A 25351-nucleotide genomic window follows, 5' to 3' on the forward strand; every position below is an offset into this window, starting at 1 on the left:
CTCACACTGTGGCTTTCAGATGGCACAGAATTCACTAGCAGCCAAGGGATGGTGTTACACTCTGTCAGATCAGTTGGTTATTAAACTGACACTTGAGGTAGTTCTGGGCTGTTTCTCCCTACACATACCATTGTAGAGCATTGTCTTCCCCACACCTACCCCTTCTATACAAAGAACTTAAACCCAAAGATTACTGATGCTTAGGAGGAACTTAGTACAGGAAGAGTCAATTTTTAAGCACACCATCCAGAATCTTCCCCTTCGCCTGCCTTCACTGTTTATACCTGCACATTTCTCTTGTGTTTGAAGCACTGAATTCTTCTTGTGACTAAGGTGCAATCTCCATTTTGCTGGGACAAACATTCATGGTAGTTGCTGGCTTTCCTTGATACTGACCTAAAATATAGAGATGAAGTGAGGGGTGTTTCCACATGTCTTCTCAGACCTTAGCTGAGAGTAACAGCTCTCAGTTACTGTAAAAAAAATGGAACCCAATTTCTCACTCTAGCAAGTAGGTCGAGCTGTCTGTTCACATTTAAGCTCGTAATACCCCACCCACCCCTGATTTTTTTTTTAACTCACTAAACCTCAGCTGATCCAGATGCACTAAGGAGAGGCAGGTAGGGTTTAGTTCCAAGTCATACTGACCCCTCGTGGGCAAGAGAAGGAGTGACACTGACAGGTACCAGCACAGAGGCTCCTTGGCAGCAAAAGGAAATGAGTGGTCTTGCCAGTCTTCCCTGTCAGGCAGGAATCTCTGCTTTGTACAGCATTGCTAAAGGAACTAGGTGCAGAAATATTTCAGCAGCAGAAGTCCATGCCAGCTAGATCCCACCTGCCAAGTGGTATGTTCCAGATGACTTTGATTAAGGCAAGACTTGAGAAATGAGAGAGAGAGAGTTGGAAAAGCACAACACCCAGGTTGGGCACAGACAAAGCATTTGTTTCTTCTCCCCCTACCCCAAAAAAAAAAAAGCACAGGCAGCTGTTCATGGGTGCTATAAATAAAACAGCTCTGACATCTCAGCTACTTTTAACCTTGGATGGAGATAGCTGTATTAGCAGCTTTTGTTAACACAACAAAGGCCAGGGCTTTCACAACGGTCTTTGTCTAGTGAAGCCAGCCGAGGCAGGAAGAGTCAGAAAAGTGAATTGAGTCCTGATACCACAAGAACTCCCTTTAAAGCCTCCATTTGGCATTGTTTATCGGCATTTCTAAATCTGAGCAGTGAGAGTTACTCAAAATGCTGTTTGCAGGCTGTGAAACGTTAGCCTGTCATTAAGGCTAAGATTTTGTCATGGTTATTTTTAGTAAAAATCATGGACAGGTCACAGGCAAACAAAAATTCACAGAAGCCGTGACTTGTCTGACTTTTGCTAGTGCAGCTCCATGGTTTCCTGCACCACCGTGGTGGCTCGGAGCTTTGAGGTTCCCTCTCTGCCCATGGCCACTGGAAGCTGCAGGGTGACCATATTTCCCAGAGAGAAAATGGGACACCCACAGGTGTCCCCCTCCCCCTGATGCGAGGCTGTGGTCAGAACCCTGAGGAGGGCCCCCTCAGTTGTTTGTCCCCTGTCACTGGAACCCTGCCAGGGCCCCACTGGCTGTCAGCTCAAGTCCTGCAGCCCCTGGGGCTGAAGCAGAGAACGTCATGGAGGTCTCTGGAAGTCACGGGTTCCATGACTTCCATGACCTCTGTTATAAACATAGCCTTACTTGTATCCGTGCAGGTAGAGGACATATGCCTGGAACAAAAGCTTTGCCTTCCATACCCGATGCTTAAATGAAAACAGAAGACTACAAATCCCAGCCCTCGGCCAAAATATTCTGCTGAAATTTCAATGTGATAGGGAGTTTTCTGGCCTGCTGTGCCATATGGATAAAGGTGAGTTTAGTTTGGTCTCTGACCTTGTGTGACTCCATTCCAAGGTCAGTACCTGAGCTTTGGAGGTCAAGTTGCAACAGCTATTTAAGCAGGCAGTACACCTGTTCAGGTTACAGGGCTTTGCTCTCAAGCAGAACTGCCTTTCTATAGCAGACCACACGTACCATCACATCTGGCAGGAAGAGATAGGAGCCTGTGTCTACTCCTCTTTAAAATGCAGTTTTGCAAGATTGGTCAGTTACAAATGCTTTTCATTCAAGCAGAAGAGGATTTTGAGTGTTTCCAGCTAGGCATTTATGCACTAGATTGAATTTTTAAATTCCAGAATAGGGCATAATTATTTAACAATTACACAGTTAAGTAGATGGCCTCTTGCATTAACGGCAAGTTCCTCTAGAAGTTACCACCAGTGCCAAAGGAAGTAAATGATCAGGGCACATGTTGCTAATACTATTCTAATTTCACGTAGTGGAATTATGTGCATGACAGTAACAAAATATGACAAGGGTGAAGTAGTCAGCTGCTCCCCTCTGGAGCCCTCAACTCCAAAGCAGTTTAAGACTTACCTACCACACCAAGAGAGCTTAATCTTACACCCAATGGAGAAGTGTCCATAGTGGAGAAGAACCTGTATGCAAGTTGAGCAGGAAGTACTTGGCACCAACAGGAAATTTAGATTAATTCCCACTGAGCTCTGGAGGAAAATGGCAGGACAGCACTGCAATCTAAGAACAGAGCATCAGTGCTCGAGACAGATCATCATAAAAACTGTCACAACCAGCACCCTTTTACCAAGAAGCAACTGGTGATGCACAGGAAGTCAAATATCCCATTGCTCACCAAAGCCATCCCTTCATCAGATTGCAAGGTCACATGGGCACTGCTGCTGTGTATATATAAAGTGTGAATTGCCATGGCTCCCGTGGCAAGATGTTAGGTCCCCTCCCCACTTGAACCGAACTCAAAAAGGAGCCACTTTAGTAGTAAAGAGTGCAAAAGCATTTGAAATTCTCATCTTTTAATGGGCAATGATAACTTTGGGCTGGTTCTGTGTATACAATTAAACAATATACTTAAAGGTTCCCCCACCCCCCAAAAAAAACTTTCACACCCCCTTTTCTTCCATCAACGTTCCACTGCTGGATTTGGCTCCCACAGCCTCGCATACAGCTCTCAAGTCACTGCAGATCCACATCTTAAGAGTAATGAAGAACTGAAAACCCTTGGTGCACCAGTGATGTGTTATTTTAAAAATAACTCTATTAAACCAAATGCCTTCCCAGTCTCCACTGCTTCTCAGAGGAAAAAAATGTTACTGTGGGAGTCTTAATACACTTGTCTTTGTGGCTCTCTCTTTTCCCTACTGAAGTCATACAACGTAGAGTTCATAGATCTTCTTTACACAGTACACCAGGGCAGCAAGTGCTATTGTGTTATGCAGTCTCTTTCTGTGCAGGTCATCCTTTCTCACCAGCACCACAGGAGTGGAGGAGGTGAGTGTATGCAGGGGCAGGCGGGAAAGTTTATAGGCATCATACTCCACTTGGTACTTGCAGCAGGGGTCGAACTGCCAGGAGATACCGTAGAGGGTGCAGCAGGCCATGCTCAGCACGCCCGCAGGCAGGGAGATGTAATGGGAATAATCTACTGGAAGTACCAGCGGGGTAAAGAGACAAGCGGTGCCTGCTAGGACAGCGGTCTTGTGCAGGCAGTTCCCAACTGTGATCCAGCGAGCGGTCTCATCACCGATGCGAGTGGGCTCTATCACTATATATTTGTACTGTGCTTCCAGGGCCTGCTCCAGCTCGTACTCAAACTGGTCCTGAGCATTCTCCCCATTGTAGATTTCATGCACAATGTAACACTCCGTGGAGGACAAGATGATCCTGTTAACAGAAAACACAGAATTAAGCTACAGAACACAGACAACCCTACCCCTACATTAACCCAGTAATCTTGGAGTTTGAGAGATTGACAACTGAAACCAGGTCAGCACCTCATGGTCACTTGATCACTGCTTCTTCCCTCAACAAAGTAGTACTTTTTCTGATCAAAACTCATTTGAGAGCAGCTGATTGTTCAAGGGAAACTCGGAAAAGCTCTTTCATTTAGGCTTAACTATGCATTTTACATACAAGTGAATTTTACTTTCCTCACTTCGGGGAATTAAGAACTTTTCAAGAAAACAAGATCTTGCGATTGGTCGAATCCTCCTGAAACAGATTCCCCACCTGACTTCTGCCATCAGTGACATCACAGTCAGCTGCTGTGGAGATGGTGTCAACCAGCATTTAATTTGTAATTAAAGAGGTGCTGGGGCTCAAGCAATTTTTTTTATATTCATAACTGATGCAGCAAGTCCAGAGGTGCCAGGGCTATGAATTGCCAAGCCCAGAGTTCTCGGGAATCAACCCTGGCAAAAATTAAGCACTGGTGTCAATGTCACAAAGAGGAGACTGTCAAATGATAGAATGAGCCACCAATACAAAAAAAACAAAAACTATGGATACAAAAACAAGTTGTCCCCTCAACGAAGGTGTTGCAAATTTTCAAAGAGACGTGCGTTTTGGCCACCCTCTTTCCTGGCACAGATCAGAACAACCTATGCTAATCCCCACATTTCCAGATCCACACCTCAACCATGTTAGTTCTAGAACCAACAGCTATGCAACCTATACTCCAGCTTGCTAGAAGACTGGATAATTTGTGGGATCCAGCCTGTGGTGATAAGGAATGATACAAATGTGTAGCTAGAGGGAGAGGCAATAGCAGAGCATCACTCAGAATTTGTTAACACATTTGGTTCCTTCCTCTTGCAACAGGGGAAAGAGGTGGGTTTTACTGCAACATTGGTTAAATGCTAAGAAACAGCTGCTCGCATTACCCTGGAGCAGTCTCCCTATCCCTGCCACTGGACTGCATTAGGTAAGTTCTGTACACACAGACTGCATGTAAGATCTCCAGCCCTTTGTAAAATAGCTATAGGTAGCCTGGACTAGTTTCCAGCTTCCTGCCCCTCAGCTGCATCTTATCCTTTATCTTGTTACTCTAAAGTCCACAGATACGTTCGCTTATCTGTGCGGTAGCCTCACATCTGCTCTGCGCCCTCAACGCGAAAGCAGAACAGAGCAAATGGTGTTGTCTGTTACACAGGGTGGGTTTTACCTCCTTAAAAGAAACTGATTTCAATATGTTCTCTTAGAGCCCCAGTGTCCCGAGCACATACGCTCCCAAGGATATAGTTATTTGGCAAATTCCTTTAGCAGAGCAAGAGCAACCAGTACACAACTTTGTCCTACTCGCAGCAGACATCGTTCCTGATAGTACTGGGACTCACTTGGTATTAGTGATCTGGCAATGGAGAACTCTGCAACGAGACCAACACTAACCCTTCTTTCTCGCTCCATTAGCACAAAGATATAGTGGGTTCGCACTGGAAATGGCAAAGGAAGAGAGGATACATGTTTGCAAGCTCCTGTTGTACCAGCCATTACCCTTTAAATTCTGTTTTAGTCACACTGTGAAGGGTATTGTGCAGCAGCCACCTGCAATCAAGAATATTGTTAAATTACAGGCTGTTGCCTGAAGTAGCTTGTTTACAGTGAATGGTGACCAACAATACCAAGCAGCAGTAGCTAAGACTTATCAGCCTCCTTCTTTAGGACAGAATAAGCTGTTTTTATAAGAGTCTGGTTGGCAAGCAAGGTTTTCCGTGTAAGCTAGACATTGGGCATTCTCTGGTTACATTACATTTGCCTTGAGCATGTCTGCACTTAGAATAGGAGAGTCTGCCAGTGCTGCCTAGGACAAGGACTGGTTGGCACATCTCCTATGAGATTCTATTTATTTGGTGATGGAAACAAAACATTTCACTGTGGAGCTTAAGATTTCTTTTCCAAAAAACAAAACAAAACAAATGTTCTCTAGCAGATTAACCCCTTCAGTTTGTCCATTGCTCAGCCCTGGAGCTGCAAACTTTTACAAGAAAACATTTTTGCTAATTTAAAGGGATCATGTCTAGTGAAAGTACAATATTTGCTTTAAAACATATTGAAACATGTATTTGTTTTTCATTTCAGAAAGACATTCCTAAGGTTTAAATGCCAAACAGAATTGGGTTAGCATTACAGCACCAGGAAAAGAATTTGAGCAACCTAGTTTCACTGCCCAAATAGAGTCAAATGTAGTCATGGCATACAGGGTGAAGTTACATCTTTTCACCAACCGTTTCCCCCTTGAGTAAGTACTGAAGACGTCTTAAGTGCTCGTGTAGCCAGGACAGAAGAATTTTCAGATCCATTTCAGAATGCATCAGGGATGGCATGATATTTACCAGAGATGGTTTTTACCTGGTAAAAACCACGTTTTTTAATCACCCCAGAAAAAACGAGTTAGCCACAGTTTAAGGCATTTTCTATTTTAAAAACCGTTTAGTTAATGCACACCACATTACACTTAGTTTTAGTTATATATTCAAATTGTGGTTACACAAGGGAGTAGATTAATCGATTAGTTTAGTTTAGGTTTGTACAATTAAAACTGCAGTGGGTGAAATACTAATATTTAATTAGAATACTGAACATTGGAATGCCTATGCATTTTGGTTTGATATGTTCTCAAGCCAGTTATGCACGTCACGGCTCATTTCTGTTTTTAATACTCTATAAACAAAGTCAAAACCATTGGATTATATGAAAACGACAATAATACCGTTGTAGGCTTGAAGTGTTAAGCAGTCAGAGGTACACAGACTTGCAGACTACCAGGTTCATCTGGCCATGCAGCGTTCTGCAGCAGAAGACCTCCTTCGATGTAGTGGACAGACTGAGCCCATTCCTCAGTTTTGAATCTATGTATCCAAAGCTTGAAAAGGATTTGTTCTATGCTTGCTGAACTAGCCGAGCACTGATGCAATTATTTCCCCTGGTTTAAACCATATGTATGCCTGTATTTACTAGCGCCCTGTCCTAAACTAATTTTTTTCTGGGAAACTGCGAACCCTGAAAGGCACACTTGAGACATAGGCTTTGTGAAACAGCAAGTGGTTTCACCCAGTTGGTGCGAACACTTGACTTCAATCCAGCTTCAAGGGGAAATGCTGCTGAAAGCCATTTTCAGCAATGGTTCTGCTTCCTAGTTAAAAACAAGGCTCAAGTTTCTTACATCAGAAATGCCATGTCAACCAAGTGAAGTTACGGGAAATGTTTATGTTGAGAGAACCACTCTACCCACTGTTAAACTTCCTATAATTTTGTTGGTTGCTCAAATTAGGTCTCTGGCAAGTTAAGAGGCAAGGGCCCATTCTCAGATTGGAACACACAAACCCAGCTCAGACCCCAACACTCTCGGGGCATGTCTACACTTACCTCTGGAGCGATCGATCCAGTGGGGGGTTGATTTATCGCATCTAGTGAAGACGCGAAAAATTGACCGCCGAGCGCTCTCCTGTTGACTCCGCTACTTCACCGGAGCGAGAAGCATAGACAGAGTTGACAGGGGAGCGTCAGCAGTCGACTTACCGCAGTGAAGACATCGCAGTAAGTAGATCTAAGTACACCAACTTCAGCTACGTTATTCATGTAGCTGAAGTTGTGTAACTTAGATCAACCCCCCCTCCCCCACGCCAGTGTAGACCAGGCCTCAGGTTTCAAGTGACTTCTTCCCTCCAGAATCCTTCTGGTCCTTGAAGGATCTTTGAATATTCCTCCTCCCCTGCCTTCCTTTCCCCACACTTTCTATACCCTCATAGACCCACTTGGTCAATAGCCTTCCAGTCAAGGAAAATAGGACAGGAACACATTAAACATGGACTGAAATTACGATAGGAAAATAAGTTTATTCAAGCCCTCCTCTCTCTTCAGAAACTTTATGCATTCTTGGGCTCTAGGCTTTTATAGGTGTGAAGTCAAAACATGATGCATGGGAGCAAAAATAAGCTCAATAAAACTGTTCCATATAAAAACAACGAGGAGTCCTTGTGGCACCTCAGAGACTAACAAATTTACTTGGACATAAGCATGGAGTGGAACATACAGTAAGGAGGTATAAATACACAGCATTTGAAAAGATGGGAGTTGCCTTACCAAGTCGGGGGGGGGGGGGGGGTCAGTGCTAATGAGCCAATGCAACTAAGGTGGAAGTGGGCTATTCTCAACAGTTGACAAGAAGTGTTTGCTGTGTGGTATGCTCTTGTGGTTCCAAGCACAGCAGCTGCTGATCCCTTGACCAAATAATCCCTGTTAGAGCAACTTATTCTTCCATCAGACAGTGCTCAAGATGCAATTGATCATCTTGGCAATTGACTAGATAATCCTAAAAACAAGGGATTGGGGGGGAGAAGAGAGGATATGAGCTACTCAAACAGTAGCAGGTATGAGGAGACAGTGGAGTGAGTAGAAATTACATATGGGGCAAATGCAAGATAAATATTACACTAAAGTTCAGGCAGGTGGGAAGTTAAATTCAGTGTGCGTCATTCCCACATTCGAGGCTGGCTGCAGCAGGTGGAAAGCCTGGGGAAGCCAATCGCACACAAAAGAAGAAAAATCCAAAGAGTGTGTAATGTCCCCCCATAGCAGAACTCTGCCTACAAGACTTACCAGAACTTGTTGACATGCAGAACAAGAAAGGGGTTCTTGCCTCAGAGACCTCAAGTACAAAGACTAACAAAACTGATTTTCCATGACATAGAGCCTTTCATTTGAACAAAACAGCACACACTGAAGCCTGTGAAGTATGCTTTTTGGAACTCACCACCACCCCTGGAAAAAACACAGCCAGGGTTTAAGCATTGTCAGTGCTATGCTTGTATGGACCTAGGTGGGGGTACTGATAACTCAGTTATTCTCAATTTTACTTGGAAGTGCGATAAGTAACTAATGTCAGAGGGAATCCATGTTCAGACAGCATGTAATGATGCCTGACAGCCAAAGGCTGGATGTGCTAGTTATGCTTAAAAGCAGGTGTTAAACTGGGCAATGTTAAATGATTTTCTAGAGCCCTTCTTCCAAGAAGGAAGGGCTTTGCCACAGGAAAGTTTTATATTCATTCTGTGGTAGTTGTGTAACTTGTATCTTGAATGCTATTTGCATATCACTAACGGATGAATCCCATTTCCTGTCATTTTTTTTTTTAAAGTGTCTCATTCTTGATGCCTGGCTTTTCAGTGTCCTTATAAAAAAAAAGGCAGAGGAATGCTCTGTTCTGATGGTTCAGTAGATTAAATGGCTTTTGTCACTAGTTTTATAAGTTTCGGAGTAGCAGCCGTGTTAGTCTGTATTCGCAAAAAGAAAAGGAGTACTAGTGGCACCTTAGAGACTAACCAACTTATCTGAGCATGAGCTTTCCTGAGCTACAGCTCACTTCATCCGAAAGCTCACAAAACTCTTATGCTCAAATAAATTGGTTAGTCTCTAAGGTGCCACTAGTACTCCTTTAGTGTTATACGGTAATTTACACTGATTTCTGTACTTGCAGGATTACAAACAGTGCACCTCAGCAGCTGATACAGCAACCACCAGCAAGAGGGGCAAAAATGCCCATGTTAACCACATGGTGAGTTTAAAATTAAATTTGAAATTTATTCCCCTACTAAAAACATCACTGAATGCACTAAGAACACATTGCAGCTAGCTAGATGCTAGGCACTCACAAAATTTCCCAGTTAGGGTTCCAAAATCTGCCTTCTCTGTCTCCCCTAAAAAGTTAAAAAGCCTCTGGTGGCCACCTAAATGTCACAGGATGCTTCTCAAGCTACCCTATGAGCAGTGCTGTCTAGCCTGTTTTCGTGGTCTCCTAGTCACAAACACACAGTCTGTTTCTTTTTCACCACACATACCTTTTATCCCCAGTTTCCAAACTCGGCAGGACATAGCACAGGTATACAGCAGGAGGAGCCTTTCACATCTTGCTCTCTTGCCAGCTCTGCTGAATTTGGGATCCAGGACAATGTCCTGGAAGAACTCTCCCAGCATCCTCCTCCAGCCAGCAGCTGGGAATGGAAAGGAGGTAAGTCTTCTCATCACTGGGGTGCCCCTGGACCTCACTGGTGGAGACCCCCTCCCTGTCCCGTCTATCATATATACTTCTGGCTAGTAGTTTTAAGTTTTGACTGGTTGGTGTCTGGAAAGCATCTCCACTCCTGATCAGAAGTATCCCCCAATTGTGCACAGTTCACGATTCCTTTCTTGCATTTATTGTTCAAGTTTCTGAACCCCTTTTATATACAACGTGTAAGCCCCAGGTTGGCCTTTTGAAATAGCAGATACAATTAGAATCATAGAATATCAGGGTTGGAAGGGACCTCAGGAGGTCATCTAGTCCAACCCCCTGCTCAAAACAGGACCAATCCCCAACTAAATCATCCCAGCCAGGGCTTTGTCAAGCCTGACCTTAAAAATATCTAAGGAAGGAGATTCCACCCCCTCCCTAGGTAACGCATTCCAGTGTTTCACTACCCTCCTAGTGAAAAAGTTTTTCCTAATATCCAACCTAAACCTCCCACACTGCAACTTGAATCATAAAATATCAGGTTGGAAGGGACCTCAGGAGGTCATCTAATCCAACCCCCTGCTCAAAGCAGGACCAATCCCCAATTTTTGCCCCAGATCCCTAAATGGCCCCCTCAAGGGCTGAACTCACAACCTTGGGTTTAACAGGCCAATGCTCAAACCACTGAGCTATCCCTCCCCTCCGTTGCTCAGGGACAACAGAATACCTGTGGTTCCACCATTCAAAGAGGTTTGACGACTGTAGATAAACAGTACTAGGCAGAAATTCATGAGAACTGCAAATGCAGAGAGACCTGTTTGGGTGGTGACTGAAAAAGATGGGCTTCCTATTGTGTGATAATGCTTGTGATTTGCAAAACTTGCATCACATGCAACATGCACAAAAGAAATGAGTACACCAGTGCAACTAAGGACTGAAGGCTGGCGTGTGAATGAATTCCAATAGAGCCACATCACAGATGGCCAAAAGCACAGTGTCTGACATCATTAGAGTCCCAGCCAAACCTGAATAAGTCAGTACTGCGTGGACAGGCCAGACTCAAGAACATTAATGCACCAATCTTTTATTTCTAGATCTGGGTTCAACTCTGGTTACTTTCAATTATGAAAAATGAGTTGTGGTCTCACCTTAATCCCCAGTGTAAAAATTCCACATCACAAAACCATCATACAATTTGACAAGTTTGTCCATTTCAGCTCAGGAAAGGTCCAGGACTGCAACAACAGGGGTACTCCACATGAGAACTGAGGTATGGCAACAGCGCCGTCCCACATTCTAGCATTCTTAACCCATTACTATCAGTATCTCAGCACAGAGATAGTGTGTTCGACCACAACCTTCAGAGAACAATAATCAATGTGGTCAGAACAAAGAGGAGAAGAAGCAACAGCACAGAGGCAAAGCAAATTTCCATTCAAGGGATGCAACTTAAATGCAATAAGATTATAGCCAAATAAGGAATTCTATATAGTTCTCTTTGGAAAGAGGACTGTGGGGAGGGAGGGGAGAACAGACCAGGGAAAATGAGTCCGAGACCCTCAGAGCTGCACCAGTGATAGAAGACAGTACTCATCACTGAAAACATTGCAATAGCATTAAGGAGACCACACTGAGCAGGAGAAGTGCCACTTTTAGTTTAACAAAAGAATTAGCTAGACTAATGGAAGCAGATCAATCACTGCTCCAAGCAAGCGGATTGCTGGAAATCCAAGCAGTACAGGTAGTGAAAGAAAAGACCTTTAAGACTGCCCAGAAACATAGTTGGGATGACATTAAAGCTGCCTTATTGCATTGTTTATTCTGAGCTGTACAAGTTTGTGAGAACATTTCCCCAGGGAACAAGTGGCATTCTGCTCTGTGCTCTAGTGGTCATCGTGCAGAATTTTAGACAAGAACTCCAAGTGCACTCAGTAGCTGTTCTCAATTATAAATTGCTTTGGGCTACGGATTAGCAATTCCCTTTAGATACTCTGCATAAAGAGTCCCTTTGGAATGAGGGAAAGCAATATTTAGTGGGTTCTCTTTAGTTTGTTTTTCAGTATTTTAACTTTTAACCACCATCATAAAACCAGCCCAGAATCGACAGCTACTATACTGTTACATCCTTAGCCATATGCCCCACGAATAAAGTATAATCTGGTAGTGACCAAAGAGACCTTCCATGTATCAATCAGATCTTTTATGGAAGGATATAGTCTTCATAGTTACAGCTGCCAATCATTTTGCTACATTTGACTAACTTTCCTAACACTGGACAGTATTTTATTCACTAGCTATTCCCTTGACGTTACCCCTCAGCATACACTCCTTTTAGACTAGCTGGCTGACAGCTACAAACTGAGCTACAGAAATACCTTAAAACAGCTCTTTGATGAGAAAACTGGATCAGTGTTCTCAGTCAGTAAGAATTTGTCTTTGAACAAGAGTCATATTCATAGAATCATAGAATATCAGGGTTGGAAGGGACCCCAGAAGGTCATCTAGTCCAACCCCCTGCTCAAAGCAGGACCAATTCCCAGTTAAATCATCCCAGCCAGGGCTTTGTCAAGCCTGACCTTAAAAACCTCTAAGGAAGGAGATTCTACCACCTCCCTAGGTAACGCATTCCAGTGTTTCACCACCCTCTTAGTGAAAAAGTTTTTCCTAATATCCAATCTAAACCTCCCCCACTGCAACTTGAGACCATTACTCCTCGTTCTGTCATCTGCTACCATTGAGAACAGAATATTCATGAACATAAGAAAACTGTATTTGCTATATATAACATATACATGTCATTGTCTGATGATAACTGATCCATCACCATTGCCCTGTACACAAGCTGTGTTCCCAACACCACACAAGATGGGAAAAGACTCTTGAGAGTCTGGCAGTGGATATCTCCAATTCCACAAATGGGAGAACAACATCACTTGGCTAAGAAGATTTACACTAAAAGCAGGTGATCTTACCATACAAAGTTATTTGGAAGGGGAATTGTCTGACACCTAATAAGACTAGCCCTTTGCCAGGTTTGTGTTGGGAGGGAGTGTGTAGTAGTGGTTAGAGGTACTCTAGTCACAGATATATTATCTTGCTGTGTCACCTCTGTGCCTATTTTCATGCCCAACCCCCAACCCCCCACTCATTTGTAAAAGTTAGGATCATATTTAAACCTCAGAACAGGTCAGTTAGGCAAGTAACTCGTTTGTGTTTGTAAAGATTTCAAAGTATCTCTATACAACATCATCATCACCACCACCCCACCTAGGGCTGTCAGAGTCTTTAAATTGGGCTGTAGAACAAAGGACAATTTTGCTACTCCATAAAAAGACAGCTGCTTTCAAAGGCTGTTGGTTACACTAGCTAGCACCAGGGTGGGAAGAAGGAAGGAGATGCCAACGGAAGGGACAACAGGATTGAGCCAAAAGTTTTAAGAAAGTAAAGAATTATGCATACAGATTTTAAGGTAGTGCAAAAAGATTTCTCTCTTTCCTGTCTTTAAAGTTAGGCTTCCAAAACTTCTACAGCTACTCCGCACGTAGTTCCACCATGTCCCAGTTGCTCATCCATCCTGACAGAGGCAGAAACAAAGCTGGTGACCAAACATGCATTTTAGAAAGCTCTTTGTGAGTGCAGACACTACAAAAGCCAACAGCAGCAACCGCCACCAGAGCAGCCAGGCCAATTATACACCCTTCCCTCCCCCTAAAATTACTCTGCAGCCTCCAAATCCAGGGAGAACAACAGTAAAATCCTAAGGACACAACCCACTCAACCAGCATTAAGCCCTCTCCAAAGGGAGGTCACTCTGAAGGTCTTCTGTTGCCTCCACAGCCTTTCAACAGATTTTTAAGGCACGTCCTAGTCTCCAGAATGCTCCTACCACTGAGCAGGGTCACGCGGCATCGTTCAGCCTAAGGGTTAAAGCTGCCTTTGGTAACGTGCAGATTTGCACTGACCTTCCCCCTAACGCTGCCTCTCCTTCCCTTTCCCTCCCCCGCCCCGTGCTCCTCACTCCCGTGGAAACTCGCCCCCAGCCAAGGCACTCCAGCTGGAGCCAGCTGCAGACCGTGCCTCCCTCGCCGCAGCTGGACTCTGCCCTGGATTTACCCGCAGGCTCGGGACTACCGCAGCTCTGTCCTGAGCTCACTCTGGCAGATGGTGGCTTGAATTCCTCCCATCACTGCCCTGTTCTCCCCCCCCAGCCCCGCACCCCCCCCTCACTGTCCCCTCCCCCACCCGTTCTTCCCCTCTCCTCCCTCCCCAGCCCCGCACCCCCCCCACTGTCCCCTCCCCCACCCGTTCTTCCCCTCTCCTCCCTCCCCAGCCCCGCACCCCCCCTCACTCCACCAGCTTCCCGCTCACGGTCTCCTTCTCCCCTCCCCCCACTGGTCTCCCCCTTCTCCCCGACCTGCACCCCCTCACTCCACCGGCCTCCCATCACGGTCCCCTTCTCCCCTCCCCCCCTTCCCCCCGTTCTCCCCTTTTCTCGTCCCCCCCACACTGTGCCCTCCCCCCATGACCTGCAGCCCCTCACTCCACCGGCCTCCCCCTTCCCCCCCGACCTGCACCCCTCGCGAGCCCAGCCTCCGCCTCTGTGCCGTGCCCCCCGCCCCGTCCCATCCCGCCCTCGGGGAGGGGGCCCAGCCTCCGCCCAGCCCGGATCAAGCAGGATCCCGGGTCCACTCCCCATCGCCCCGGAGTCCCCCGCTGCCCGCTCGGCCAGGCCTCACCTCTCCCTACCGCCACCGCCGCTGCTGCCGGGGCCAGCGCGCCTCCTTCCCCACGCCGCCATCTTGGAGACTCTCGGCTCGAGTCGCAAATGTCTCTCCGCCAAGGGGGCCCGGGCCCGCGCCCGAGCCTGCCGGGAAATGGAGTCCAGGCCGCGGGGCCGGCACCACTGCGGGAGCGCGCCCTCCGCCGGAGCGGCCTACGACCCCCACCATGCCCTGCGCCGCGCTGGGGCCCATGGGACATGTAGTCCTGCGGGCCGCAAGGCGGGGACGCTTCCCAGCTGGGGACGCGCCGGGCGGCGCTAGAGAGGCCCAGGCCCTGAGCTCAATCCCGTGGCCTCCCCCTAGCCTGCTTGTCTTCGCAGGGAAATACCCAGGGGAGTGGTTGGGGAAGTGGACTACAACTCCCACAAAGCACCGGGGCAGCCTCGTGGGAGCGGGCCACGTGGGGCCCCAAGTGGGGTCGGGAATGTGCTCTCAGCGTTGGGGGCAGGGGGCCGAGCCCCTGTAAAAGCCTCCTCCGCGGGCTTCCCTCCCCCGCTTCTGTAGGCTTGTGAGCCGGCTGCCCCAAAGCCCAGGCTAAGGTCAGGGAGAGGCTGCCCTGTGGGATACTGCTCTGGCCTCAAACAGGCCTGACCCCACCCAACCCCAAGGGCAGGGTCCGGCCCTGGGTGGAGCAGTGGGGACAGGCTGACCTGGCAGAGGGGCTGGGTAGGGCCCGACAGAGACTCCTGACTACAGCCCCAGCACGGCACCCTCCATGTCCTGCTAGGAAGGAGCAGGAGGGGACAGCAGTGTAATAATACATGCTGTAGATTACGAGCCCCCAAGTAACCTGAACATCGCACAGCTGCAGTGCAGGTGCTAGATTTCTTTAGCTCCCGCAAGCCAGGGCTTCTGCTACTGAGCTGAAGAGAAATCTCCTTCAGCTGTAGGACTGTGGTAGCGGGTTTATGTCAGCTGTAGGCGGGTAACCAAGAAGGGGTGACATATCGCTCTCAGTTGGGCGGGTCTGAGATTCCATGCAATAGAGGCAGGTCTATTGGCATCCTGGGAAGAGAGAGTCGAAACCCACCCGGAACTAAAGACCTGCCCCATCAAGTGAGGGGGAGCAGCCACAGAGCCCAGAAAGTAACTAATTCTGGGGGGCAATGAATGACAAAATGGGGAGAGGCATGAAGGCCAAAGGTTCAAAGCAAGGGCTGCAGAAAGGGAGACTAAGCAGAGAACTCTGAACACCATCCACTGCCTCATGAAGGAGCCCCAAGAGTCAGTGGATGCCACCTGAGGAACTCTGCAATCGAGGCAGGATTGACGCTACTGAAAGGGGGTTCCAAAGAGGATGGCTCTAGACTGTTCTCAATGGTAGCAGATGACAGAACAAGGAGTAATGGTCTCAAGTTGCAGTGGGGGAGGTTTAGATTGGATATTAGGAAAAACTTTTTCACTAAGAGGGTGGTGAAACACTGGAATGCGTTACCTAGGGAGGTGGTAGAATCTCCTTCCTTAGAGGTTTTTAAGGTCAGGCTTGACAAAGCCCTGGCTGGGATGATTTAACTGGGAATTGGTCCTGCTTTGAGCAGGGGGTTGGACTAGATGACCTTCTGGGGTCCCTTCCAACCCTGATATTCTATGATTCTATGATTCTATACACTGCTGGGAACCAGGCGTTGTTGGAATTCTCAAGGCTTTGGTTCAGTGCTGCATTGAAAACAGTAACGGAGCAAGAAGCTGCAGGCTGCAGAAAAGACTGTTCCTGAGCTCAACACCCTCCATTGTGCCATCACGTAAACACCGGGAATACATTATTTTCATGATTTTTTTTTAAAAAGAAATCCCTTTTTATGTCTATTTTTCTGGATCAAATCACAAGGAAAACTTTAGGGAGGGGAGAGGTGACAGCACCCAAGATGCGAGTCTCGGGGTTTCACTTGCAGACAGGTCTGATTGACACATGGAGATGGATTACCGTGTGAGGGAGAAGGATGGAGGGCACGCAGGGAGCTGGTGCCCTGGCAGGGAAGGACAAGTGGGTGACAAGAGCTAGCTGTATTGTGTATGGATACTGTCGAGATGATAATATTTGTGCCTGAACTGAATCTGAACTAAAGATTCATCCCATCTTTTGGCATGAGCATGGAATCTCTGGGAATAAGCCTGCCCTAATAAAAGGAAGTGGACTAGCTGGTTTAGCAAATTTCCGTCTCCAGTTTCTTACTATCCCAAAGCATTTTGCAGATTTAACAAACTGACATATAAACTTGGCAAAAGGATGACCTCACCCACCCCCTGAAATGCAGCTTCCCACAGGGTGAAATGGGAGAAACACCACCACATAACAGATTAGGAGACTACAGGGGTGATTTTTTTTTTTTTTGGTTCAGATTGCCATCTGTAAATTACCTGAGATGGAATTTGGCCAGGACCTACAGAAACCAAACTCACCTCATACCTTCCACTATGTACTTAGCGCCGATCACGTGGACAGAAACAGAATAGAACAGGAGGCCAACTGTAACAGAAAGTAGGTGGAAGGAGTACCAGTGCTTGGCCACACCCTGCCTACCCTCCAACAGGGGCCAGTACCTCTCAGGAAGTGGGTAGTGCTGGTGTGGAAGGGGCTGGGACTAGAGCAATTCGGGGATGGGTTAGAATCAGTGCATCCTCTCCGCAGCCTCCCCTAGCAGAACTCCCATGGAAATGAAAGCTGCCATCCATCCCACGGTGTAAGCACTAAGAGGAGGGCAGTTTTAGGAACAGCACCCATCCTCCCTGGGTTATAGGCCCACTGCCCTCTGAGAACAGCAGCCTTGTAGTAGGTTTGGTAAGCTACAGTTTGCAGAGGATGAATCTGGTCCACTGTATTTATGCTAAAAAGAAGAGGATCTTTTCTATCATTGACGCTTCCCCGTCTTAGGTTACAGCAATGCAAAAGTAATCTTAAACAAGATTTTCCAATGAAACAACGTCCTTTTTCCCCAGCTACAGCAGAGTTCACAACATCCGCAGAGAGGGTGGTGAAACACTGGAATGCGTTACCTAGGGAGGTGGTGGAATCTCCTTCCCTAGAAGTTTTTAAGGTCAGGCTTGACAAAGCCCTGGCTGGGATGATTTAATTGGGGATTGGTCCTGCTTTGAGCAGGGGGTTGGACTAGATGACCTCCTGAGGTCCCTTCCAACCCTGATATTCTATGATTCTATGAGGGTGGCCAATCCCAGCTAAAGAACTTCAGTGGGGCAATACCTGCCCTACCCTGTCCTCACACTCAGTTAACGGAGGCCCCTTCCCCTCAGCAGCAGGAGCAGCAAAACTCCTGGTCCCTGCGGTCCCTTTGGAGATTGCCCAGAATTTCTCTAGTCCATTTACAGATGGCTCAAAGGGATCTGCTCTTAGCTTCTCTGATGTTACACCTCTTCTCCTTGGATCTGATGGCGCTCTCCAGGACATGCCACCTTGGAGCAGTTCGGCCAAGGTTCAGGAATAACAGCAGAGCCCTTCCAGAGAGAGGTGCTCCTTTCCTTCGCAACCATTTCCCCCTTCGGAAACAGCAGCTCTCGTGTGTTGCAGCCTCCGTAACCCAGAAGTTCATTTTTACTTGCTTGGCGGCAGCAGTTCACAGTCTTTGCTGCTTCCATCACAGCATCAAAGAGAGCGACCACATCAGCTTCTGCTCCCTCCGCAGCCACCAACTGTCCTGTTCTACAGCCACAGCACCTTCTGTTCGAATGGTCCCTCTTAAAAGGGCTTTGGCCCATTCACTTTTAAAATTCCTTTCTCCTGCTGTTTCACTCGGTCTGCAGGAAGAGTCCATCACCCAATGACACCTAACTCCTACAAAAAGTGCCGCGAGACCTTTAGAGGCCACAAGAGGTCAGGGCGTTGGCTTTTGGTACATGTGTGAAGTAACTGACAGTGAATTTCAGAATATCGTAAGGAGGTCTGTATAGCTCCCTGCTAGGAAAATACCAGTGGTTATCAATAATGGTATTGATGAGCAACATAATGTAAATAAAGATAATGTAACAACTCCTTAGTCACCTACAACTTTACAGGTGTTGGCACATAGGGCTTAGTTATGACGTACACAGGATAAGTTCTGATTTCTTCCAGCCGAGGGCAGTGGTGCATATACACTCTAGCCACGTCATTCCAAACAACGTGTTTAGAAAATGCCTACAGCACAGCAGAAGTCCATTCACTATGGACTGTACTGTCAAACAGCAACATTACCCTTTGTGTGATGTCGGGTCAGTGGAAATAAGACTTTCTGGAATGTGGAATGTAAATAGAAAGAGTGTACTAGCAACAGTCCAGCTTTTGTGTTATAAACCAAAAATGACGATACAGCTCAAAAGGTGCATCGACCAAAACCTCTGGTGCGTGCGTTTGAAATCAAAGCCTGGAACCAGACTTGAGTTTTACAAATGACCACTGGTTTTACAATGGATATAATCCAAACCCTACGACCAAACACAACCCCTCTCCCCCAGCCTGGGGCATTTGAGATCTGGCTTCAGATTCTGTGGCTTGCACCCAGGTCTTTTTGAAACAATATCATAAAAACAACTTCTGTTCGGGGGCCTGGAGACCAAGTACTTGAGCTGTGCTCCCAGGGCTTCTGAAGGCACTAGACCCCTTGATGGAATTGCCTTGTGTTTCGTGGTGGAGCCTGCCGGTTATCCTTGCTGTGTACAAAAATTGCAGGGAGTAAATCTTTTTCTCCAAGCTATTGAAATACTATTCATGCGTTCTAACCCCAGAATACAAGAACGCAGACCCCCAGGTCAAGGGACAGGCTTACAATTTACCAGGCCCTTGTAGGAACCCCAGATGGAGAGAACTCATCTTGGTGGTCCTGCTGCTGGATGGCAGCGGGGGGTCAGGCTGCGACTCCAGAAGCACTGAGCTTGAAGCAGGCATTACGGCCCAGTTCCTCAGAGGTATTTAGAAGCCTCATTTACATTGAAATCAGCGGGAGTTAGGCTTCTAAATACCTTTCAGATTCTGGGCCTGGGTGTGTACAGCCAGCCTTAACTACGACCCTGAAATATTCCACAGCTTCAGTCCACAACTCCTTGAAACTGGATGGGTTAGTTGCAAAGGGGAGCCTCTCCTTCCTCCCCATTAGTTGGGTTTGGGTCCCTGTCCTCAGGGAGGGTGGTTTACCAAAGGGCTTGGGTAGCCCTTGTTATAGGAAAGGAAAAGACAAGAGCAGCCACAGAGCATCTATGACTATACTGCACCATGTTCAGGTCAGCAGCTCAGCACCGGGACCAAGCCTCACCTCTTATACGGAAGTGTCTTTCTGAATAAAAATCCAGCTATGTATTTACATGTACTTCAGTCCCATAATTTCTGAGTACCCTCCCACCCCCCATCATGGATTTATCCTCCCAACAGCCCCTGTTGGATAGGGAACTAGCACCCCCATTTTGCAGATGGGAAAATGGAGGCACAAACCGTGACCAGCCCAAAGTCACACACCAGGATTTTGTGACAGTGTCAGGGATTGAACCCGGATTTCCCAAGTCCCAGTGCAAAAATTGCAAAAATATCCATCCCTTTCCCCAAAGTAGGAGCAGCCCCCATCAATGCAGATTGGTTAAGCCACACCTTTTATTGTATTGTATTCCATGCAATATGTTCATGTTTAATAGTATGACAGATAGGGAGGGAGAATGTTAGACACAAATGAAAGCAGAAAGGTCATTTGTGTCAGGTCCTGAGTAGGAAAGGCACATAGTTACCACTTAATTCAACAGGAAAAAAAACACAACCCTAGACAGAAGGAAACACAACACTGGAGGCCATACAAGAAAGAGGGAGCTTCAAATTGGTTGACACGGAAGTCAGTTTGACAATGTCCTATAGAGTCCTTAGGTCTTTAGTTCAAATGAGCTTTGTGATCTCAACACACACCTGAAATCACTTTCCCATTCTTGTTCTAAGAACGTCTAGGAGTCTGAGATCCCCCAAGTTCAATCAGCACCATCGAGCATCACAAGGTGTGTGTGTGTGGGGGGGACTCCTTCCCACAGGGATGAGCTAGGAAAGGATGGGTGACGGAAGCGGAGTAGGGGGAGTCTTCCATCACCAGGGACCTGCAAGTCACATCCAGCTGCCAATGATGGATTACTGTAGCACGGAGGACTGCAGCAGCACCAATGACTTGCCTTGGCTAGTAGGTATTGCTATTCCCAAACGTCAAATAATACCAGAAATGAAAGGTGGTGGATGGATACAGCAGTAGAACTGTGAGCACAAACACTGTCAAATGTCTCTATGGGATCAGAAACGGAAATGGTGACAGCACCTCAGAGTGAAGCAGCAGCAAGTCCCTGTAGTGCGCTTGTTTTAAGGCAGGGGTGGCCAATCTCGATCTGATCTAGGAGGCCCAAGGTTCCCAGGGAAATAGCTCAATAGCGTAATATGTGATAATGATAACACCATAGTCCTCCCGTGGGCATTCCAGCAGGAGACATAACTTTGCATGTCTGGAAGCTGTACACCCGAGAGAAGTTAACACCAAAAGTGGGATGAGGTTTTCCATGATGGGGGTGGTCCAGCACTTTGCTTCTACGAGGCAGCCATGTGGGCAAGTCTCAAGCAACTCTGCTGGACCACTGTTACAATAGTGTCTTCTCAGGAGATGGGGATGAGCAGGGCAGTTCTACCATTCTTCAGTTTTGATGCAGCCAGATCTGCCCGTGCCCATCTTAACTAGGCCTTATCTGTATTTTGCCAAACACAACTCTAGTGTGTAGCACCTTAGATTCCGCATGAGCACTGGGCCTTTAACTCTGTACCCATGCTGCTTTTCAGATTCCCCCTACGATTTCCTAGAAGCAGCAGTCAAGGCCCCCGGCATCTGAAGCATGGAGAAGTTCAGGGCGGTCTCTCCAACAATATACTACCACGGACAGCATGAATCAGAGGCATTTCTGTCACTGTCATCGGCCTCGTTAGACAGGACAAAGGTCCATTCACTTTGGAAGCTGGTGTTGTGACAGGTTTGAGGGGTTATTCCAGCCAACGATGTTGCGGGTGGGGGGAGGGGTATGAAGCTGAGACAGCGACAAGGAAGGATGATATCGGAGCATTGTCAGCTAAACCAAGCCAGTTAGATTTCAACCTGTCATTTTAAGATGAGTGAAGGAACTGCTGGTGCCAGCCCTGGTGTCTGAAGTCCTAGGTCTGCAGAACAGATACAGTCTGGTTGGCAGCAAGGCCGACTACCTGCCCTGTAGCCCCCACACGGGGCCTCAACCTTGGCCTGGAGTCTAAGGAGGATAGTTCAGTCTTCATTCTGATTCAGTCACTGGATGCTCTGCTGAGACTGCTACCAAAGAGACCAGCTGAGCAGCCAGCGATGAGGACACCTGTTCTGCGCTGCTGAACCACGGTCTAGTGAAGTCAACAAGAGTCTATCCATTGACTGCAGTGGGCTTGAGCTTAGGTTCCAGGAACAGAACTGGAATCCTCTCTCCACCCATCTCGTTTCTCTTAGACCCCTGAGCAGTGATCAGATTGTAACTTTCAGACACTACCAAAGTAGGGTGGATTTGAATATGGCCAAGCGGTGAAAGGCTCCATATCACACTATCAATTGCCTGAAACACCTACCCCGTGGGTGCTCTGTCATGCAGAGAACAGCATCGACACCTCTCCTGAGTGCCATTCCCTGGTTCTCTGAAGTCTATCTAGTGTCCTGAAAGATACTTAATGAGCCCTGGCTATAGTTTGGGCCTCTCAGTGCCATGATGCTGAGTGATAATGGGACAACATCTTGTCAATAGGGGAGGATATGGCACACAGATGCACAGTCACCAACCACTGATGCAGCAGCAGGATGTGAGGGTGCAAGCCGTGCATAGCCATGGTTCAATATCTGAACTGGGTTATTTCTTCCCCACATGCCAAACAGAAACGGGTGGTGCCCCGGCTGTGGCCGAACAGCCTGGGAGCAGTAGTGAGGGGCTGGTTAGCAGGAACTCTTGATCTGCTTCTTCACTGCCTCACATGCCTGTGCACAGGACAAAACAGACCTCCCTTGCTTCCTAGGTACGGCATTGCATGACGGGTGAGAGAGGGAATAATAGCATTTCAGAGAAGCTCTACTGACTGGTCTGTCTCTGCAGCAGAAGCCAGCACCAGAAGGGTTAATTTAAAAACAGAGTAACTGAAGAAAATAGCAACTCGAATTAATGCCAGAAGACATATATAATGTCCAACAAAAGCAAATGAGATCGCATAGGCCAGGCCTCCATTAGGAGTTTAGGACTTTGGCCTTCACGATCTGGCCCAGAGATAATAATAGGGTCAACTCCAAAGTGGTGTTGCAATTTCTGCTAGAGTCAACGGGTGTTGGCAATACTCAGCACCCCTCAGGATTTAGCCTAATATAAATACAGGGGCTCCTTGCAGTTGACTGCAGCCATTCTACATCAGCAGGGTGAGCTAACTGAGGGTGCTGGGGGAGAGTCTGCTACAAGTTTCACCCAGGCAACCCCAGTGACTTTCCTGATGGTGCCCCGTGTGACTTGGAGCAGAGTGTGGCCCTCCACATCCCGAGCACTGAGAGTTTCCTGAAGGGTAACCCCCCCCCCACACACCCCAAAGTCTAAATGATCAGTGTGAGACTGGGATGGAGCAGAACATGCCCCTTGCTCCCTGTCTGGCATGTCAGCCACCCGCTGCTGCGCTAAAAGGGGAGGACAAAAGTCGGACACCTTTCGCTTGGGCGGGCAGCTCTTGGATTCAGCTGCCAGGGTGCCTGGGTTCCCTAGCAGTAGGGTTTAGCTGACAATGCTGGGCAGGGGAGCAGAGAGGGAAGTGACCACTGAGTGATCCCTGGGCAAACCCCAGGCCTATGCTATTTACTGAGCAGCGGTGGGAGCAGACGCACCGCATCTGTCTCCCTGACCCCTGCCCTGCAGGGACATTCTGCTCCTGACCCCAGCCTCCCAAAGCCTCAGTAAGTCAGTGGAAGAGCAGAGCTTGGGCTGGGGAGGCAGCATTTGGCATTGAGTGCAACAGCCTCACCCCTGCTTCTCCACGGGGATTGGACGCATTCCCTTCTCCCTCCCCCCGGCGTGGCCTGAACACCTCAAGGATCCATGTCCTGCTTGGCTCGGCGTGGCGTGTACGTTTGTGCGGTTGGCTGGGATGGTGGAGCCTGCTTAGCTCATCCACGGGACCCCTGCCTTCCCCTTGCTGATGGTGCTTCTGTCCCTTCCTTGTCACTCACCTCCACTTGGAATCCGAAAGAGGCAGAGAGGCAAAGCCCATGGTGATGGCAGGTATTCCTAGGGTGTGCTCCAGCCACCTCTGCTTTTCTCCCAGCTGCCTGTTACTGCTCCAGCCCCAGCAGGGAAACGTCTCATCCCCCACTTCAGGCCGGAGTTGAGGATCCAGCAAAATGACAGACTGGCTCAAAACACTCCTGCCCCTGACGGAGTAACAAAGTTTATAATCTCCCTTCCCTTGCCCACACCTCAAGCCACTGGACTTCTGAAAGGAGGTCTGGGCTGAGCAACTGCTCTTCAGCACCCCTACATGATGCTGCCCGCCCTGACGGAGGCTGACCACAGACCATCTCACATTGGTCCCCTTTCTGGGACAGAAGGCATCCAGGCCCCAGTGTCTCTGGAGCATGCAGAGAGAGTCCCCTAAGACCCAATCCTCCACCCTCTGGGACTTGATGCTAATGCGCCTTGCTTTGCCCGAAGAGAGCTAACCGGCCGGACTCGATCCTTTCCAGCTCCAGCCCACACAGCAAATGGCACCGACTGGCTTGTCACGCTTTATCATCGGACTCTTCCGTCCCCTCCATGATGAAAGGTGGGTAAGACCCTGTCCCTCTCCACAATCCCCCTTCAGCTCAGGTTGGCTTCATCTGCAGCAGCCCCGCACATTCCTGGAGGAGAGGTGGAGCCCAATGGCTACCCCAAGCCGACTCCGCCCGCCAGCTTCTTGCTTTCGACGAGGGGTGAGGACGTTGCTGAAGGAGGCCGACAGATGCCATCGCCTTCCACCCCGTGGCACGGTGACAGGGGAGCCTGCTGTCAACAGAACCCTGAGCCAGCCCAGCTGTGGAAGGGCCCGGCTGCCGTGCGTTACTAGGGCCCAGGCGCTATTTGGGAGGGTCGCAGCCCCCACGTCCGCACTTAAAAAAATAAGGATTCTGAGAGCGCGTGGGGCTTCCTGAGACCGCGCAGAAGCGAAGGCTGCATCAGACAGTCAGGGGCAGGGCGTGCTACTGCCAGAGGAGTCCGGGCTCTGCAGCCTCCTGCCTTAAGGCTGTAAGTGTTCCAGGTATTGCGGCAGGGGGTTCTCCTTGACGTATTTCTGAATGTACCAGCACGTCAGGTGAGCTCGCAGGTCCTCTTCGACCACAAAGTCCAGGGCTGCCTAGAACCACAAGAGAGGACAGATGGGTTTACAAATGCCACACTCCCCTTGGAGCGAGCTACAACGGGATCCCAGCTCACACCCGACTGACTGTGACCATGCAGGGGGGAGCGGCCCTAGCACCAGGGAAGTTACCTCAGGACTCCTTGAGAGCTGGGGCCCTTCGGGCTGGTGCCATGAAGGGAAACCTGCCCGCATCTGGCCATCTCTCAATCCTGGGCATGCCGAGCCGTTTCAATGACGGCCCCCAGTGCCAGGCAGTAGGCCACATGCTCCCCTCTGGGGTGAGGAGCAAGAGGAGCAACCTGGGGCAGAAAAGCTGGACTCTG

The 25351-nt window shown here is 48.2% G+C and overlaps 2 protein-coding genes across 2 annotated transcripts in view; both read right to left on the reverse strand.

Annotated features, from left to right (window-relative positions):
* Positions 1-2887: 2887 nt before the first annotated feature.
* Positions 2888-14804, reverse strand: TMEM11 (transmembrane protein 11). Its single transcript, XM_073361883.1, has 2 exons — positions 14612-14804; positions 2888-3772 (listed from the first exon to the last, which is right to left on the reverse strand). The coding sequence occupies exons 1-2, from the start codon at positions 14671-14673 to the stop codon at positions 3256-3258; spliced, it is 579 nt and encodes a 192-aa protein (XP_073217984.1). The 5' UTR covers positions 14674-14804; the 3' UTR covers positions 2888-3255.
* A 5406-nt stretch (positions 14805-20210) lies between these two features.
* NATD1 (N-acetyltransferase domain containing 1) overlaps positions 20211-25351 on the reverse strand; it is a 37645-nt gene continuing 32504 nt past the window's right edge. Inside the window, exon 4 of the mRNA XM_073361882.2 lies at positions 20211-25022. Coding sequence (XP_073217983.1) covers positions 24906-25022 — 117 coding nt within the window. The 3' untranslated portion in view covers positions 20211-24905. The remainder of the gene's footprint in view (positions 25023-25351) is intronic.

The sequence above is a fragment of the Lepidochelys kempii genome, chromosome 10 (genome assembly GCF_965140285.1).
Source record: "Lepidochelys kempii isolate rLepKem1 chromosome 10, rLepKem1.hap1, whole genome shotgun sequence".
Lineage (NCBI taxonomy): Eukaryota > Metazoa > Chordata > Testudines > Cheloniidae > Lepidochelys > Lepidochelys kempii.